The 21,009-nt window shown below is 48.1% G+C and overlaps 1 protein-coding gene across 1 annotated transcript in view; it reads left to right on the forward strand.

Moving 5' to 3' along the window:
- The window catches only part of LOC137439108 (delayed-rectifier potassium channel regulatory subunit KCNS3), a 36,331-nt gene extending 15,769 nt beyond the window's left edge, over positions 1-20,562 (forward strand). Inside the window, exon 3 of the mRNA XM_068134812.2 lies at positions 18,934-20,562. Within this exon, the coding sequence (XP_067990913.2) occupies positions 18,934-19,521 (588 nt within the window). The 3' untranslated portion in view covers positions 19,522-20,562. The remainder of the gene's footprint in view (positions 1-18,933) is intronic.
- Positions 20,563-21,009: the final 447 nt, after the last annotated feature.

Raw genomic sequence — 21,009 nt, forward strand, 5'->3', positions numbered from 1 at the left:
CGTCCCTACTGTCTTCTCCGTTCCTCCCATAAACCAATTCGTCTTCTCTCCCTCCTAACCAATCAAATTTGCCATTTCCAACTCTCATCAAAATTTGCCATCACCAATTCATCATCAGTCCCTCCTAAGGAGGGAGAGATGGAATCACCCCAATGTCTCATCCACGTCGTGATGCGTCTCACAAATCCAACAGCAATTCTCATTTCCTGCAACACAGAACAAAGGAACACAGGTGTGGAGTCATCATCATCACCTCAGGTAAGTGGCTGCGTATGGTGCGACAGGTTCATCAATCCTAACTATTTCCTAAATGACTTTAACAACTTTACATTACCCGGGGTCTTTCCCTGCCAATCCATTGGCCAACTTACACTATGGGTTCTAAAAACCAATTCCCATTGACCAAACTGTGGTGCTTCTCAAGTTGGGGTCTCACTCCCCCGATTCATCACTCGGTGCCCCCGCACAATTTCGGTGGCTGGGTCGTGTGACGCTCCCAGCTGGTCCGCCCACCTGCACACCTCCACCACTGTTGTTGCCGACCGAGCTCACCTGCTCCTCACCCTAACCTAACTAACTGGGGAAGGCCCTCTCGCACTCTCACCCCCTCAGTGCCCTCTCTGGCACGGGCTGCCCGATCCACACCCGGAATCCTCAGGCACCCACTGACACTAACGGCTCCCAGAGCCCACCTGCGGCCTCACCTGGCCGACATCTAACAGTGGCGGAGTGCCCAACCATTCACACTCATACTAACAGGCCACACGACCAGCCAATTTCACCACACCAATGCACCCATCCACAATACCATTCTGCATCCGCACCACAAATGCCAATATCCAACCACAATTTACCTATACCTTCTAACTAACACTTACACTACCCGCCCCGGGTACTCGTGAAAGGGGTCCACTCTTCCCCCATCCACACCTTCGCACCATGCACACCACTCCGTACCACTTACTCCAACTCTCTCCACACCACTCATTCCAATACTCCATGTATTCCACACACCTGTACTTGCACACCTGTGCTCTCATATTTGGTGCCGCCTGCACCCTTCTCTCCCCCAAGCGCATTTGCGCTGATCCACAACACTCACTACTCATACACTGCTCCACACACCTGTCCAGTTCTCACACAGCATCATCTCATCTAACTACTCCCCTCTGAAACTTGCGCTTCCCAGTCGTCCCTTTAAACTATTGCGCTCCCTCGTCATTATCATCCACTCTAATCTACTACGTCCCCACTACAGGTATCAGTCACTATCTAAACCTTAACGTTACCTAATGTCATCTTCGCTAGATCCCTACACACAATATCCTAACCCACCCGGGCTAGTTTTCACTGCCATACACCCCATAATCTATAGCGCATTTGCCCCACTTCATGGGAAGGGTGGCAGGGATGCCACCCTTACCCACCGGGCCCATCGCTCATCAATCCCCCCAGTCCTCTGGCACTAATAAGCCCCCCTTATTCAGAGGTACTGGGTCCCGCCTCGGCATCTAAAGCCGAGGCAATCCACGGGGGCGCCTGCTCGCCGGTGTAAGGCCTTATCCGGTCGGCGTGGACGATCCGAGGGAGGGCTCGTGGCCCCATTTTGATTTTTACTACCACGTCACAGACTTGCGACAGGACGACCCCCGGGCCTTGCCAGGGAGAGGTGAGTTTCGGGCACCTACCCTTCCTCCTCCGGGGATTGAAGAACCAAATCTTCATCCCCGGAGTGTACTGACTCCCCTGGCTCCGGTGGTCGTACCTGCGCTTCATCTTTTCCCCCGCCAGATGGAGTTGGCGGCGGGCGAAGGCATGGACTAGCTCCATGCCTTCCTCTAGGTGACGTGCGTACCCCTCCCTCGGCGGGTTAACCACTGTGTCTGGCACGGGATCGCATAGCAAGTCGGCGGGAGCCCGTAACTCCCGCCCATACATAAGCAACGCTGGACTGCATGCGGTGGCCCCGTGCTGGCTGGTTCGGTAGGCCATGAGCAAATAAGGGAGATGTTCGTCCCAGTCATCCTGACGGGTGGCGGTGAACAGTGCCAGTTGTTGGATTAAAGTTCGGTTGAATCTTTCCACCATCCCGTCAGATTGAGGTCTTAAAGGCGTTGTTCTTGTTTTCCGAATTGACAGGAGACTGCACACATCTTTTAGCAATTTGCTCTCAAAATTTCGTCCCTGGTCGGTGTGCAACTCCTGTGGAATCCCATGCCGGCACACAAATCCTTCCACGAAGGCCTGCGCTACCACCCCTGCTTCTTGGTTGGGGAGGGCGTAGGCCTCCGGCCACTTGGTGAAGTAGTCCATCACAACGAGGATGTACTTATTACCTAGGCGGGTGCGGGGTAGTGGGCCTAGGATATCCATGGCCACCCGCTCTAGGGGGGCCCCCACCTGGTGTAATTGAAGGGGGGCCCTCATCCTCCGTGCTGGTCCCTTTTTGGCAGTACAGGCGTCGCATCTCCGACACCAGTCCTGTATGTCGCGCCCCATATTCACCCAATAAAACCTCCGGCGTACCTGCGATGTCGTCTTTGTCCTGCCCAAATGGCCGCCAGGGCGGGTACCATGCACCTGTTGCAATATATCGGTCTTAAATTTATTTGGGACTACCACCAGCCAGGAAGTTTTATCAGAGGGAACCTCCACCCACTTGCGATACAAGATGTTATCCTTCAATTCCAGGGTTTTCCACTGAGCCCAATATGCCTTGGTCTGTGCCCCGAGGGGGGTGACCTCTTCCCCATTAGGTCTTTGCCCCAATCTCACCCATTCGTGCACCGGCCCCAGTACGGGGTCCTCCCGCTGGGCCGCGCTCCAAGCCAAAGTTCCGAATTCCTCATCTGCGGTTAGTGGCAAAATTGGCCCTCTCACCCGGGTTGCCCGGACGACGAGAATCGGGGCGGAATCGCCCAATTGCTCCCTCTCCTCGTGTCTCGCACAAAATTTGCAGTTTTCCCCCAGACAAGGATGCCGAGAGAGTGCGTCCGCATTACCATGGGCCTTCCCGGCCCTATGGGCCACATCAAAATCGTACTGCTGCAACTTTTCCAACCACCTTGCAATTTGGCCCTCCGGTTCCTTGAACCGAAGGAGCCATTGCAAGGAGGAATGGTCAGTTCTAACCAAAAATTTCCGCCCGTACAGGTACGGGTGGAAATGGTTCATGGCAGCCAGCATAGCCAATAACTCTTTGCGAGTGACACAATAATTTCGCTCGGGCCTACTTAAGGCCCGACTATAGTAACCAATCACTCTCTCCACGCCCTCCTGTGTCTGAGACAAAACTGCGCCCAATCCTTCCTGCCTCGCATCCGTGTCCAGGGTAAATGTGCCCGTTGCTAGTGGGGTAAGCTAGAAGGGGTGCGGATGTTAGACACCCCTTCAATTTTTGGAAGGCCTCGTGGCACTCCCGTGTCCAATTAAATCGCGTCCCCTTCTCCGTAAGCCGGTGGAGGGGACGGGCCAACTCTGCAAATTTCGCCACAAAGCGCCGGTAGTAGGAGCAGAGTCCCAAAAATCCCCGCACCTCCTTGATGGTACGTGGTGCGGGCCACTCCTCTACCGCTTTAATTTTGTCTGGGTCCGTTTTTACCCCCTCGCGGCCGATCACGTGACCTAGATAGGCCACCTCTCTTGCAAACAAAGTGCACTTACTCGGGTTCAGCTTCAACCCTGCCTGTCTGAGGCACCCGAACACCTGGTCCAAATTAGCTACTGCCTGGGGGAACGTTTTGGCATGTACTAGGACGTCATCCAGGTACACCAGGCATGATTGCCATGGCATGCCGCCTAGTACATGTTCCATCAATCTTTCAAAGGTGGCGGGGGCGTTACACAAACCAAACGGCATCACAGTAAACTGATACAGTCCCTTACCTGTGGAAAATGCCGTCTTATACTTCCCTGCCCTATCCATCTCCACCTGCCAATACCCACTCTTGAGGTCCAAAGTTGAGAACCAATTTGAGCCCGCAACGGCATCGAGGGTGTCATCAATCCTTGGCAGGGGATATGAGTCCTTGAGTGTCACGTTGTTTAGCTGGCGATAGTCCACGCAGAACCGCGTGGTCCCATCCTTCTTTTTGACCAGCACAACAGGTGACATCCAAGGACTTCCCGAGGGCTCGATCACGCCTGCGTCGAGCATTTTTTCAACCTGCTCGTCAGCTTCCGCCCTCTTGCTCCAAGGGAGCCGTCGGGCGGCCTGACGAATAGGCCGGGCCTCACCGGTGTGGATCTGATGTTTCACCAGGCCCGTACGTCCAATATCCTCGGTGGACAGGGAGAAGAGGTCCAAATGGGACCCAACCAGTTTGTGTAAGGCCTCCCTCTGGGTACCTCCCAACTCTACGCTACTACGATTTACCATCTCGCAAATGGGATCGGGCCAATTCCTACTTCTTATTGAAGGCTCCCCCCGGGGCCGGCTCGGCTGGACGTTCTCGCCCCTCACTGTCGCGACTTCCTCAACTGGGGTGCAGCCAGCTACCCTCGTGCCCCTTACTATAGTGCGTGGTTCTGTACTTATATTTATTACTCGGACGGCCACTACCGGTCTGTCCGTTTTTACAAGGGTGCGGCCCACGATTAAACCCGGTATGGACTGCGCTGCCACCGGTTCGACCAGGCCGCAGGACTCCTGCCATGTTGGGCGAGCTGCCCACCGGGCCGGCACTATCGCCTCGGCCCTTGGGGGAATGGTCACGGCCTCGGAAGCCTCCAGCTCCGCTCTCTCGGCCGTGCTCACTCCCCCTAACGGCAGCTCTGCTACTCCCACCTGCAGGATCCCCCGGCACAAGTCGATTTTACAACCGCTGGCAGTCAACAAATCCAACCCTATCAAACATGGGTCGCACACCTCCGCCACCCAAACATCTATCTCCCTCCTTACCGACCCTAACTTGAGGGTCACAGAACCACGCCCTATGATCGGGGCCGTTACCCCGGTAGCAAGTTGCAAACTATAATTTTGCAGGCGCTGGATCTTATCCCAGCCACCTGCGCTCGAATCAAGGACCACAGGGCTGATGATCGTGGCGCTAGCTCCTGTGTCCACTACGGCGTCTACCCCCACGCCGGCAATTTTGCATCTGATTGTCAGGCTACCGGTTCCAATTTGGCCACAATAAATGACCTGTCACGTCAATGAGGGCTCTCCTCCATCCTCTTCTGCCGAACACCGCCCTACGTGCCCGACACCTTCTAGTTTCCCTGGGTCTGGCGGGGGGGTGTCTGGGGTCGGCTAACCCGCTCTCCCCTGGGCGGAGTTGAGGACCTCAACCGCCGGGGATCATCCCGGCGCGTGGCTCGACAGTGCCGCGCCAGGTGACCCAGACGGTTGCAAGTATAGCACCTCACCTGATAAGGTGCTTGTCTCCGGAATTCCAAATTTCCCCCCCTGAAGGTCCGAATTGGATTACCCGCTCGTGGTCCACCGCGGGCCACCTCCGGGGCCGCCTGCCATGGTCCAGGTCCCGCCAGGCGCTGGTCCACCAGCCTCCGGACCATGCCCGCCAGGTCAGGACTCACGTCGGGGGCGGGCCCCCTAAGGGGTCCGCCCTCCATCGGGGGTCCCACCTGGCGGACCGCCATTGCGTGACGCTCGCTCCCCCGGGCCAGGGGCCTCGCTGCTTCCCAACGGGCCGCAGCGTCAGCCGCCTGGCTCAGAGTCTGCGGGCGCCACATGGCGAGCTGTTGCCGGAGCTCAATATCCGGGAGGGCCTGGATAAAATGGTCCAGCGCCAGGCTTTCCCGGGAATCCGCTGCCATGCTAGCATGTGCGATCCCCACTGCGCGGCGAATGTCGTGGGCAAGTTCCCCGATGGCTTCCTGGGGCTTGCGTTTTCGCAGCGCGAGCTGAGCTTTAACAAGCTCGCTCTGCTGTTCAATGCCGCATCGATTAATTAGGGCGTCGCGGAGGGCTGGCAGGGTGAGAGCACCCGGTGGTAATGCCGTCAGCACCTCCGCCGCCGCGCCGCGCAATGCGGCCACCAGGTGTACTCCACCTTCGTCCTCACCCCAACCGTTGCCCTGACACACACAGTCAAACTGCGCCAGGTACGTGCGTAGATCACTCTTGCCGTCATACGGCACGAGTGGGACCTTGTGGGACCACCTCGTATGCGAGTCGTTGCCCGCCTGCCGGACCCCTTGCGTCGCCCCTTGCGGGGTCAGCGCGGGGCCGAACCGGCCGGGCCCCCACAGTACATTACCCCCAAGGGGCTCCCGTGCCTCCCCTGTCCCTCTAAAAACTACCCCTGTTGGTGTCGATGCATGGGTCACACTTCCGCAACCCGCTACCCATTCCATACCACCACAACCTTGCTCACTCACACCTCGCACCTCTCCCATCACCGGACCCTCTCGCTCGCACCCTCGTTCCATACCCTCCGGACCAGCCATACACCTCACTCTTGGCCTCTCACGAACATCCGGGTCTATCTCGACCCCCAAGCTTATTAAATCAGCTGGCGCATCATACGCACGACCATATTGGTCACCACTTACACCGGGTCCTCTTTCTCTTCGCTTCTCCTCCATCACCTCCGAATCCCTCATCCGGTTAATGAGCACATCATCACGATCCGAACACAGACTTTGGACCAATTCTTTTACTTCCTCCTTTATCTCTTTCTTATCCTCTCTCCATCGCTTCTTAATTTCGCTCACCCCTTCTTCCACTTCTTCTAATTTCTGCTTCACCTCCTTCATCTCCTCGTGCGCCCCCTTAAGTTCTTCCTCTAACTCCACCTTATTTTTTTCTATGTGCTCCCGCACCTCCCGCTCTTTAACCTCCATCACCTCTACCACCTTGTTCATTTTCCTCGTCAGGTCCTCATGTACCGTCTGACACTCTTTTTTAATTACCCCTACGTCCTTTTTCATCTCCTTCTGTGTCGATTTTAAACCCTCTATTACCGCTGTGTTCTTCTTTACCTGGTCCCCCAACTCCTTTTGTCCCACTGTCAGTTGTTCTACTCCCAGCGTCAACTCCTCTATACCACCTTGCAATTTTACAGTCCCCTTTCTCACCTCCTTCTCCATGCGCTCCTTACAGTGCCTCACCTCCTCGCGCACTCCTCCGACCTCCTCACTCACCCCTCTTCTGATCTCTTCTCCCATCACTTGCATCTCCTGCCCAGATGCCACCCTCATCTGCTCCATTTCCTCCCTGTGAGCATCCAATTTAGTTTCTACCCCCATTCTGACCCCCTCTATCTGCTGCCCCATTTTTTAACGTCCCTTTCCGCTTGGTCCCTCATGTCCCTCAATTTGCCTTCCATACTGTTTTCTAACCCCTCTAACCCCTTTTTCATCCCTTCCATTTGATTCTCTTGAGCGGCCATTCTGTTTTCTACCCCCGTTAACCCATGTTTCACCCCTTCTATCCCATTGTCTAACCCCTCTAATTTAGCTTCTAGCCGTTCCCCCATTTCTCCCATTTTGCCCCCCATTCTGCCCCCCAATCGCTCACTATCAGCCCTCATTTGCTCACTATCAGCCCTCATTTGCTCACTCTGAGCATCCATCCGATTCCCCAATTTCTGACTATTAGCCCTCATCTCGTCCTTCTGCAGGTTGAGGGACGCCTGCATTTGTACCATAAATTGCTCCATGAGGGCCTGCATTTGGGCCATCCCTCCCACCTGTGCAGTGGGTGCGGCCGCCGTAGCCATGTGCGAGGCGCCATTTTGCGCGCCCGTAACCTCGTGCGCGAGGACGCCATTTTGCGAACCTGCCGCCCTCACTGCTTCGCTCTCCTCATGTCCCTCAATTTGGTCCTGGATCGACCCTGCCTCACTCTCCTCTACCAGAACCCAGCCGTCTTGATCTGCCATAGCGCGACTTTCAAAATTCGGGTTTTTATTTTAAAACAAAACAAATTTCACAGCTAATAATTTCGAGCGCGTGAAGCGCGCTTCGGGTCCAATCTCACTTCCTGACACCAATTGTTACGGACACGGCTAAAGATGTTGCTTGACCGAGCGGAATGGCCGCCGTGTTCGCACAGTTTACCCGATTACCCCCAACTCACCCGATTCCACTCGAACGTTGGCCAAATCGCGCTACGCTAAATCAATGATGGAAAGGACACAATGACTGGGATAAATGAAACGACGCAAGGGGTACAGTTCTCAAGACCTCCGGAGGAGGATATAATTAGTGGTGGAGAAAAGGGGTAGATTACAAGGTAGAGTGAGGTAAAAGACACAGAAGAGATAGGCACTTAGATACAATCTTATCTATCCCAGACAGACCACAGACAGACCACAGACAAACGGAACAAGGCTGACTTACACAGGGATTGATGGCAGGGAAGGACAGGTAGTCGATAGCACAAGGTGCACCTTGGCTCAGGGACAGGATAAAGCACGGTCCAGTCCAGAGATGCGGGGAGGTGTCACAGCGCTCGGAGGTGGCGTCCTTCTCTCTCCAAGCTCAGCACGCATCTGGTGTCACCTCCCTCTTCCTGCGCATGCTCAGCGGGGAGTCACACGCCCTCGGCTCGTTGGCTCCGCCCCAGATGGGACCGGTCCGCCGCTTCTATTGGGTGCGGGGGTTACCGGGCTCCGCCCTTGACGAGGAGCTGACAGCGAGCCCCTACTTGGTAACCCCGTCGAGCACATGTTCGATGGCGGCTCGTTGGAAAGGCTTGGTGCCCTCCCAACACCCCCTACCAACCAAGCCGGAGTGAGGACGCACACTCCCCGCGCCGCCGCCGTTGTTGTTGTTGTTGTTGTTGAACCGTGAGGAAGAGCTGCGGGGAGGTATTGGGAGGTCCTAAACTTCCTAACGGTGCCATACAATCACATTCTGGTGCAACGAAGAGTCAGAATTAATGGAAACGAGTCCTTAACTGACATAGACTAAGAATAACTAGCAAGATGTCCTATAGTTGTCTACGTGAGATGCGGTGGACCTGGATGCGACACTTAATGGGGGAAATAGGGGGAGGTCGGGTCTACAGAGTGTTGTTTACAGAAAATGGGACTAGGGAATGGGGGATTGGGGATAGTTGGGAAGTATTGAGGAAATAGGGGAATATTTACAAGCGGATATGGATGGATGCCAATCCCATATCCGCAACAATACTTTATGGACATACTACCTTGAAAAGAGATAACGTGTAATACTAGCTACCACAAAGTATCATTCGTGGCCTGCCTTAGCACATTGAGCGCAGACACAGACAGACTCGGATACAATAAATACCCTCTCCTCTGGCAAAGGTAATTACGAACCACTCACCTTCGATTTCCTCACGTGCGTAATATGTATACGTCTTATTATTATTGTTAGTTCACCTGGAACGTAGTTCCGTAGTTTTGGAAAGCTTGTGCGATGGTGAGTCGTCAGTCCTTCTGTCAGTCTGTAAACACTTGCAACTTCTTATCTGAAACTGCTGATGGGATTGTGACCAAACTTGGCACAAATGATATTTGTCATGTTGCAACGCACGTATATTTCATGGCATTTAAAAAATCTGGGTGTCAGAGGGTCTACCGGGGGTTAACGTGGGTCCAGGTTTGACTCCCTGGTCAAAAGGGAGTATTTCCTCTCTTCTCCGAAACTACACACATATTCTTGATGTAACTTGACCACAAACGTCACCACCCGTGAGGTGTCAAAGTTTGTTTACGGCATTAAAAACTAAAGCAATGGGACTGTGTCACAAATATGCCTCCGCGTTGTCCATGCGCATGACAACGAGTGGATGCCCTCGTTGACTGTGTTAAAAATAAACAAGTTTGATTTAAAGCCCTTCAGCTGTTTTCAAGTATCACATTTTCACCAGCCATGACAGGTTTCACATCGATTGGTGAAGCGGTTTCAGAGAAGGGATTTTTTTTTTAATATCAGCTTTCTATCCAAGATGGCTGCCAAACCACGTGACCAAGGACATCATCATTTTCAAACAATATGCAACATAGTAGGGTCACATTTTCGAAAAAAACTCACCTAACCCCCAAAAAATTGATACAAAAGGTTTTTCAATGGATTCTGGTACCATTGGGCATGCTAAATAACATACTAAAAAATCTAGTAACATCTGACTTCCGGAAAGGGGTCATTTTCAAGATGGCGTCCAAGACGGCCGCATGGAGCTTAAAATGGCCATATCTCAATTATTATTCAACCGAGAAAGGTGGTTTTGGTGTCTAACCCTGGGTTTTAGGGCCCAAGGAATCCAATTGAATCAATAAAATTACCATCAGTTAATTATTTATTGACAAGTCCAAGATGGCATCCCAAGGTGACATCCTGATCCACTAAAATGGCTGTCGAATAGTAGTCAACCTAGAGAGATTTTTTCAGTGTGTATACCTAGGTTTAAGGCACCCAGGAAATCATCAAAATTACTTAAATAAGCACAAAGTAATCAGGTAATCCAGTAAGCCAGGTTTACCAGCCCATTAGGCATTTGTTGTCTTATACAGTTAGTCGCTATTCATCGTCATCCTCCGACTCCTCTGGAGGATGAATATACAACACATGGAATTTTCCACACCCTTGAATATACTCAAATTGCCAAAAAGCCACCCTTATGGGTGGCACAGTCCTACTACCCTGAACACATGGAGGCCCCCCCCCCCCCCCCCAGGCTATAGCTGGGAAAAGTTGTGTACATTTCTTTTGGAAATGTCTAAAAAAAAAAGGATTTTGTTTATGCATACATGTACCAAATAATATACTTATTCCTTTTGAAATGAAAATAAATTGTTTGTCAGATTTTTCAGTCCCTCCACCCCCCCCCCCCCCCTCCCCAATATAAAATAGTCTGTCCCTTGCCATAACCTTTCAAGCTTTGTACAAACCTTTGTCTGTAATGATCACTGAATACTGTGGACTGGAGTCACAGGTGGCAGTGGTGTAGACACATTACACTCTTTTCTCCAATCTGAAACACACACTTGGTTCATTAGCTGGTGAGTCGGAGGATGACGATGAATAGCGACTAACTGTATAAGACAACAAATGCCTACTGGGCTGGTAAACCTGGCTTACTGGATTACCTGATTACTTTGTGCTTATTTAAGTAATTTTGATGATTTCCTGGGTGCCTTAAACCTAGGTATACACACTGAAAATATCTCTCTAGGTTGACTACTATTCGACAGAGCCATTTTAGTGGATCAGGATGTCACCTTGGGATGCCATCTTGGACTTGTCAATAAATAATTAACTGATGGTAATTTTATTGATTCAATTGGATTCCTTGGGCCCTAAAACCCAGGGTTAGACACCAAAACCACCTTTCTAGGTTGAATAATAATTGAGATATGGCAATTTTAAGCTCCTGGCGGCCATCTTGGACGCCATCTTGAAAATGACCCCTTTCCGGAAGTCAGATGTTACTAGATTTTTAGTATGTTATTTAGCATGCCCAATGGTACCAGAATCCATTGAAAAACCTTTTGTATCAATATTTTTGGGGTTCAACCATATATTGACCCCTCTAACAGTGGTGTTAGTTATTTGTAAAATTTCGCATCAATAGGGTAAGCGGTTTCAGATATAATTATTTAATATTTTCCTTCAATCCAATATGGCTGCCACACCATGTGACCAATGACGTTTTCGTGATAGTCTTTGAATCGCCATGACTAGTCAATGACGCACTAAAGTTCCGAGTCAATCAAAATTGGTGGTTTGGGAGAAGATGTTTTTTTTAAGGTTTTAGGTTAAATCCAATAAGGTTGCCAAACCATGTGATCAATGATGTCATAAATTTAATATTTCAATACAAATGGGTCATAGATCATGTGCATGCAATTTCAATTTTTTAGGATAAGGCATTCCATTAAAATATTTATTTAATTCTTGGCTGGTATACCATTTCACCTATGATGTCATCATTATCATGCTTTTGTTCCCCATTGGGATTACTTGACAGTGTGCCAAGTTTCAAATTTTTCCATTCAGCGGTTTCTGAGAAATAATTTTTCAATAATTTGCTTTGAAGCCAAGATGACTGCTATACCACGTGACCTATGACGTCACAATTATCACAAAAACATTTTGCATGGGTGTCACTCCTACGCTGAATGTTTCATCTCAATCGGACAAATGGTTGCTGAGAAAACAAGGTTTAGCCCGTACAGACGGACGGACGGACGTACGGCCGGACAACCCGAAAACATAATGCCTCCGGCGACTTTGTCGGCGGAGGCATAAAATCGGACCCCAGAAAGGTCTCCGGGATTTTCTGGGAATATTGTTTGGGGGACATAGAAAGGTCTATGTCCCCCAAAATAGGTATTTGCTTTCTTCTCAGAAACTACACATACAATGCCGATGAAACTTGACCACAACTTTCCATTCATCACCCGTGATGTACTAACGTTTGTTCACGGCATTAAAATATTGGCGTCTAAGGCGGTTAATGGTGGAGGGGAGGCGGGTTGCCCCCCAAAATAGGCATTTTCTTGTTTGTTTTTGTTAAAGTTTGATGATTACGTTCGCATGATTGTACATGCTGCCCTGTGTTCTCGCAACCATTGAAATTGGTTAAAAAAAATACCTTCAGCCAGTGTAGTGTACTGTTTTATTCTCCCAGGTAGGGTTATTGTCCCTATTTTAGGGTGCCACATAACTTTCAGATCCCTATTGTTTTTGTTAAGATTATTGTTATTCTTCCGCTGGGATTTTGCAGGTTTATTCCCTTTAAAATTCATTTTCTCTGCAACTGTTCGGCCGATCGAAAGGAAATTTTCACCAAAGGAGCGCCTCCTCCTCCCGAAATTTTAGATGCTAATTATGATGTGATGGGTCACGTGGTATAGGCGCGATCATAGAAAACCCAAAAAACCTTTTCTCAAATGTGTTTGTGTCCTTCCCCCTCTCTCCCTATCTTGTCTACCACTCCCCTTATTATCTTTTATGTGTCGGTTTGACTTTTTGTGTGATTAATGTGAGCTCTTTCACGAGCCTCGATCTTGTATGCAAAAAAAATAAAAAAAATAAAAAAATAACGGTACCCGCCCTTGGGAGAAAAGGAACTTTTATCAGCAATGTCGTTTATCCTGAAGTTCTAAGCTGAAGAAGAGGTACAAATTCATTCCATTTTTTTTCCTAAAGAAAAGTGTACAGTTGATATCACGATTTGAAACACGATAGAATAATATTTACCGATATGAACAGTGATGTGGCTTTTATTGAAATTCTAAAAATACTGTTTAGATTTTGATGATTTGCGTGTGATATGATTTAACGGATGTTTATATAAATCGTTGAAATAATCATTTGTTCCTCCCAATTGAAGCCCCACCCTTAGTGCGGGTACTGTTGCTCGTAATATATAATGGCGATACAACAATTTTTGCCGCTTTGCTTTGAAGAACAGGAATGAACGGAGAGGAGCATGTTAATATGTCTGGTTGAAGGCTTTGGGTGGTGAGGGGGCTTGAGCCAGATTTTAATCTTACAGCCGCCATGTTGGTGCTCGCCGTCACTGCGATGCGAAGCAAAAGATGCGTCAGAGCTGTCACATTCACAATCGCTATGTCGTATGTGCTCCCCATACGTGTTTCCTTCATTGTAAAAACTACCAAGTCAACAGTTAAAAGGATTTTGAGCCGATAGGTATTACGGCCTTGGCAAGATCGATGGAGACAGCGATCTGTTAACTTATACACCGCCCAAATAGCTATATGGAATTCTCTCATGTAGAGATTAAACCCACATTGTTTGAAATTTGGCCGAGTTCATTATTTACTTTTAATGATGTTTATATACAAATCAAAAAGAAGATAATTGGCTTTGGGTTGTCCTTTCCGCATATCTCGTGGGATTGTGAGTTGGAGAGACGACCGTGATGGTGGGGAGGGGGTTGGCATTCTCTCAAGCAGGGATTCAACCCATGTCCTTATGAAAGGTCTTTGTCCGAGGTCATTATTTTTAGCTGTGTGTTTTCATTCGTCAAGTTGCAATCGATGCAGCTGTTTGTGCGGTACCCGGGAAAATAACGTTATGCGGGAGTCCAAACTGGAAAATGCTGGAGAACAAAGCTGACATTGGAAAAACAATATAGCCTATTTTAATCCAGGGGATCCCAGGATTACCCACCCAAAATGTTGTTGTGATCGGTTCAGCCATTGTGCGGTACCTGGGAATGGACGGATGGACAGACAGACAGACAGACAGACGGACATTTGGTGAATTATAGTAAGATGGATGCGTTTCATGCCTTCACCGAGAAAGTTGGTGGAGGCATTGTTTTCGGGTTGTCTGTCCGTATGGGATAAACCTTGTTTTTCTCAGCAACCATATGTCTGATTGAGACGGAATTTTCAGGGTAGAAGTGACACACATGCAGAATGTTTTTATGATAACTGTGACGTCATAGGTCACGTGGTATGGCAGCCATCTTGGATTAAAAGCAAATAATTACAAATGTATTTCTCAGAAATCTCTGAATGGAAAAAATTAGAAACTTGGCACATTCTCAAGTCCTCCCAATGGGGAACAAAAGCATGACAATAATGACATCATAAGTAAAGTGGTATACCAGCCAAAAATGTTTTAATCGAATTCCTTATCCTAAAAATCTGAAATTGCATGCACATGATCTATGACCCATTTGTATTGAAATATTAAATTCATGACATCATAGGTCACATGGTTTGGCAGCCATATTAGATTGAAGGAAAATATTAAATAATTATATCTCTGAAACCGCTCACCCTATTGATGGGAAATTTTACAAATATCATCTAACAGCACTGTTGCATATTGTTTGAAAATGATGATGTCATAGGTCACGTGGTTTTACAGCCATCTTGGATAGTAAAACAAACCTTATCCGATCAACACCAAACTTCACAAACGTGATCCACTACGCATACATATGCAGAGTGATGGCACCTACCCGTTGTGCGACTATGCGGAGGCATATTGGCGACATAGTCGCATTGTCCTAGTTCTATTTAAAATTTACAGACGTATATTTATTTCATAGTTTACAGTTATAGAAATTACAATTTTCAAATGCTAGACATTGAGGTTTTCCTTTGGTCTTTTTTTCATATGTGTTTACACCTTTTGAAAATGAAATTTTCGTTTACTGACGCTTTCTGACGGTTCTGTGATTTTTCCCAGTGTACCACCTTCCATGTCCGTCGGTACGCTAAATTTCACCTTTCTATGACACCCGGAACGTACCAAATATTAATATGTCAGTCAATCAGTCAGTCAGTGGTTAGATAGAGCTTTGTGTGTGTGTGTGTGTGTGTGTGTGTGTGTGTGTGTGTGTGTGTGTGTGTGTGTGTGTGTGTGTGTGTGTGTGTGTGTGTGTGTGTGTGTGTGTGTATATATATATATATTGTGCATGAACATTAGAAGCAAACTTGTGAAAATGGAAACCTTGTGCCTTACAACTTGGAAACCTTACATTATCTGCTATTTCCAGTAAGGAGCAGAATGGTGGTGGAGATCTCAACCATAGGTAGGTACTGGGGTACCTTTATAGCCACTATAGATGTCGGGGTGCATCGTGGGCTTTTATGGCCAAATAGAATGGTGGTGGCAAGTTTCTGGGCAGCCATTGGAATCGGGCTAAAACACGTGTTGATCATCATGATAGTCTAGAAGGTTTAATATAAATTGCTCTTTTAATGCATGGGATTTGAGAAATGGATGAATAGGGAGGGAGAGAGATAGAAAGGTGGAAGTAGGTAGGATTAAAGGATGAACAGCGAAGGACCATGCAAGGAGCATGTGGATGGGTGCGAATGGGGGCCAATGATATTCCGCCATGTTCACATATGTGATAAACATGTCCGCTTGCTTCAATGATAAGCCCACAGTGCAAGTGAATGAGGCGTTTCAGCCACCTGGCCTTGTGTGTACACCCACTGCATGACAAACTACACTACCTTATACTTGTACGACAACAGGTCAGGCCATCATTTCTCTCTCCGACTACAATCCCTTGCAACACAACCATCACGACGTGAATTCGCCATTGCAGGAACTTGTTCAGAGTACCGGCATGCTAGTTTCCCACTCCAACGAAAAGGCGTGTTGGGAAAAGTAGTGTGCACAAAATGCTTGTGGACTGCACCAGCTCAATGTCCCCTCAAAAAGGGATGGAGTTAAAGGGGATACGATCTGGGAAAGGGCAGTAGTTTGGTTGCCAAATGATGAAGAGTTTGTAGATGAAGACACGTACATATTAGTGAGTCAATATGGTACTTAGACCCAGAGTATGACAATCGAATCTGGTGCACACGGCTGCAGATTGGACAGCCAGCTTAATATGTCATATTTTGAGATGCAGCACATACGATACGCAGCTCATGGATTAAGGTTTACCATTGGAATGCCATTACATTGAAAGTCAAATCAACGTCTGCGGCATTGAGATAACTTATGGCAAAAAGAGGGAAAGAAGGAGGGAGTATTACAGGAGAAGGGGTAGGAAAATGCTGCCATTACTAAATACTAGGGCATTGCCCGTACTATATCTATATCTAAAATTATATCCCCCCCCTCTATTTACATGAAATGGTTTGGTCCAAAGCGAACGGCTTGCGAGTACGGTGACAATCCCCCCCCCTCTATTTACATGCAATGGTTTGGTCCAAAGCGAACGGCTTCCGGAGTTTGGTAAAGAAATCGCCATCGCGTGCACAAACGCGCAGGAAAGCGAATGAATCGCAAATTCGTTTTTATTAGTTGTAAAACATAGTTTAACGCCAACATAGTTTGCAAACGTGAAATAAATGAATACGCTCTCAAATGTGCCATCCGAGGCAGAGTGTGCCCGCCACGTTCGGCACACGCGATCGTTCGCTGCTCTCTGATTGGTTGAATCGTTTTTTGGACATAGCTCGGTAAGTAATTGTCCGATTAATATGAAACCTTGAAAAGGCACATCCTCGGGTCCCCAGCAATATACCTGGCAAGTTAAAAGTATATCGGACCCGTGGTTGTCGAGAAACAGCGGTCACAGACAAACGTACAAACGTACAGACAGAGATTACTGGAATTATAGATAGATAAACAACTAAGTAGCCGATACATGCAGTCTCCCCTGTGTTGTCATCGTTATCATTCCCCGCCATACATTAGTCGTCAACAAACGAACACTTAAGCTCGTTTATGAGCAACTGGAGTGCACAAGGGCCTTGTCTTCGGCGCAGTCTTTGTCCTCATCTACAAAAGTGACCTCGACGACGATCCGGAAAATGCTCTGTTTCTTTCTCCAGATGAAACCACACTGTACATCTATATGACTATATCATCATACAGTACCCTATATCACTGGCAATCAGACAGCAGCTGCTTCAGTCTCTGCTGATGTCAGATCGACTCAGTGTTTGTCTGATAAATGGAATTTGTCTTTCAATCGGGTCAAATCTTAGCGTCGCTCCGGAACGATTGTCCAATGAACACACCTGTCGATTTCCAATGTTAGAGACAGGAAGAGGTACGGTCTCTTGAACCTCTAGGCCTCATCATCAACGCATATGTATCTCCCCTGGGCTGACCAGAGCGGGGAGTCAGGCAGCTGCAGACTGAGGATCTCCTCGTTTCAAGTTTCAAGTCTTTCCTTGAAAGTTCAGAACTACTCACAGCCTACAAAACCTTGGTCAGAAGTCAATTGATTCATGCTCTCCGCATCATCAAATCTGTCTCTTCTGGATCATTGTGTGGAATCTGAAGCTCTCAACATATTTGGATGCCTGTTGTTCACGCGTCGCAGACAGGTTGGAGGCCTATCTGTATTCAACTGACTCCCTTCCAGTCCAGCTTCATCTGCTTTCTCAGCTCTCTGATCTTCCGATAGTTTCAGGTGTTCAATCTTCCGCTTTACAGAACGTATAGGATTTGTACTCTGCTCGTTACGTGGTCATTTCAACTTGGGCCATTTTTGCATTATTGGAACCCCCTATGTCATCACGTGGGGATCCCAGGTTTATATCCCATACTGTTTTTTTCCGTCATCTCCGAACCTCGTTGTCATTTTTTATTTATTTGTTTTTTTTGTATAGAAGATCGAGGCTCGTGTAAAAGCTAACGTTAATCACAAAAAGACAAACTGACACATAAGACGAAATAAAGGGAGCGGGAGACAAGATGGGGAGAGAGGGGGAAGCACACAAGCACAACATTTGAGAGCAGGGACATCGGGAGATCTGTGGGAGGGAGAGGGCTTGGGGGGAGGAGGCGTGAGAAAGGGGGGTGGGGGGTGGGAGAAGTACAAAACACATGGACACAGCTAGGGCTTCCAGGAAAGAAGTCGGAATTTCAAAAAAGTGGATCTGGGGTGAATTAGCGGGGGTAGAAAAGATCAAGGTTTTGGATGGGGGAAGATAAGAGATGGTGGTGAACAGGTGTTTTAAAGACCTGGAGGGAGGAGTGGGATTGAAGAGATTGAAGGAGTTTGTTCCAGATGCGGGAGAAAAGAGGAATGAAAGAGTGAAGGTGAATAGAGAGTCTTGATTTTGGCAGTTTAACCATAAGAGGGTTGCAGGCAGATCTTGTGCGACCTGTAAAAATATTTGGGGGACAGAGCAGAGATAGAACTGGGGGGGGGGGGGGGGGCAAGGCCGGAGAGGAGTCGGTAGAAGACGGAACAGGTCATAAATCACTTTTCAAAACACACTTCAGTAATATATAGATCAAGAAATTGCAGAGGTTGTATAATTCATGTTGATTACATCTTAAATTTTGTTATCTTTGTTTAAATAGTTGTGTTAAATTATTTATAAAAATTTTTTTTTATTATTAAAAATAATTTTTAATAAAAAATTAAAATTTAAAATTAAAATTGTTTAAATAATGTTAAATACAAAGGCTGTTTAAATAATTGTGTTAAACAGTCCATTGTTGTTGTACGAAATCTTTGTCTGTGTTGTGTTTTTTGGATTTTCGACATCAATGCATTCTTAACTTGCTTGTCTTCTCCCCACGACGTAGGTTCTCCGGCTGTCCCGGATATTCCGCACCTTGAAGCTGGCGCGACATTCTCCAGGCCTGAGAACGCTCGGAGTCACATTGACCCACAGCTACCACGAGGTCGGCCTGCTGCTCATCTTCCTGGCCATGGGTATCGCCATCTTCTCGGTCTTCACGTTCGCGGTCGAACACGACGTGCCGGAGAGTAAGCTCCGCTCCATCCCCATCTGCTGGTGGTGGGCGACCATCACCTTGACCACCGTGGGATATGGCGACGTCGTACCTATCGCCGTCTCGGGCAAGCTCATGGCGACGCTTTGCATCATCTGTGGGCTCGTGGCCGTGGCGCTGCCCATCACCGTCATCTTCAACAACTTCACAAAGTACTACCATAGGCAGAAGGTTATAGATCGCATGCTCTTGCCAGAGAAGTCTACCTTGCCCAGCCTTGAGAACATAAACATCCGCCACATGAGACGGCACACCGTGCGCTTTGAGCTCCATACAGCTGAAAGCAATGGGGGAAGCAGCAGTGGGAGCAGCATCGGTAGTAACAACAGCAGCGACAATGGTATTGGGAGCTCTCGAGGACTGCAGAAATTGCGATGAGAAGTGGTTGTGACCTGGCCTGGTGTTGGCTTAGCGGTTTGGGTGCCGGCTTGGGATCCTAGGGTCCTGGGTTCGAATCCTGGTCCATCACTGAATTAACGCCATTAGGGTTGACTCAGCCTGTCATCCTTCCGAGGTCCGCAAATTGAGTACCTGCTTACTGGTAATTCCCTGTGTGTCGCAAGAGCCGACTAACAGGGTTGGCGGCAGGAAGGGCATCCGGCCATAAAACATTGCTTCAAAAAGGGGACCACGGTCCCCCAAAAAGGACCAACCCCTGCTCTGCGGGGGAAAATGGCCTCTGAAGGTGGTTCAAGTGGTTGTGATCCGATTGGATATTATGATCTCCCTTCAAAGGCTAAATGTTCGTGAAGCCTAATGCGAGTGACATGAAGGTGATGCCAGGGAGGATCTGGATGAGGCAAGTTGGTCAAACTTGTATACTGAAACCATAAGAAGAGTTTGTACGAGGAGTTTGGCCAAAGCCCAAAAAACGTACTCATTATGAACAACTTACAGATTGGGCATTTACATCTGCGAGCAAGTGCAAGCGGACGCTACGGCTGCACCTAGATGTGCCTTGTGCAGAATGATGTGCAGCCTTGCAGTTGCTGCTCCTAACGGCTATTCAAGTCCTGTAGGCAAAACAATCATCATAATTACACAGATTGTCCATATTATTCTGCTGCATTACCCACATCTCATTGCGTGCAGAATGCGAGATTTGCGTGTTCAAAAAGTTTATGATTACTCAAAATTATTACAAGCACACTTTTTATTTTGATTATTTGCATGCGGCATTATATGTGTGTGTGTGTGTGTGTGTGTGTGTGTGTGTGTGTGTGTGTGTGTGTGTGTGTGTGTTTGTGTATATATATATACAGTGCATTCAGAAAGTATTCAGACCCCTTCACTTTTTTCACATTTTGTTATGTTGCAGCCTTCTGCTGAAATCGATTAAATTCATTTTTTCCCTCATCAATCTACACTCAATACCCCATAACGACAAAGAGAAAACAGGATTTTAGAAAGTTTTGAAAAATTTATGAAAAAGAAAAAACTGAAATATCACATTTACATAAGTATTCATACCCTTTGCTATGACACTTGAAATTTAGCTCAGGTGCCTCCCATTTCTCTTGATCATCTTTGAGATGTTTCTACACCTTGATTGGAGTCCACCTGTGGTAAATTCAATTGATTGGACATGATTTGGAAAGGCACACACCTGTCTATATGAGGTATCACAGCTGACATTGCATATCAGAGCAAAAACCAAGCCATGAGGTCGAAGGAACTGCCTGCAGAGCTCAGACAGGATTGTGTCGAGGCACAGATCTGGGGAAGCCTACAAAAAATCTCTGCTGCATTGAAGGTTCCCAAGAGCACAGTGGCCTCCATAATTCTTAAATGGAAGAAATTTGGAACAACCAGGACTCCTCCTAGAGCTGGCCGCCCGGCCAAACTGAGCAATCTAGGGAGAAGGGC

Source organism: Myxine glutinosa, chromosome 13 (assembly GCF_964187855.1).
Source record: "Myxine glutinosa chromosome 13, kmMyxGlut1.1, whole genome shotgun sequence".
In the NCBI taxonomy this organism is placed as follows: domain Eukaryota; kingdom Metazoa; phylum Chordata; class Myxini; order Myxiniformes; family Myxinidae; genus Myxine; species Myxine glutinosa.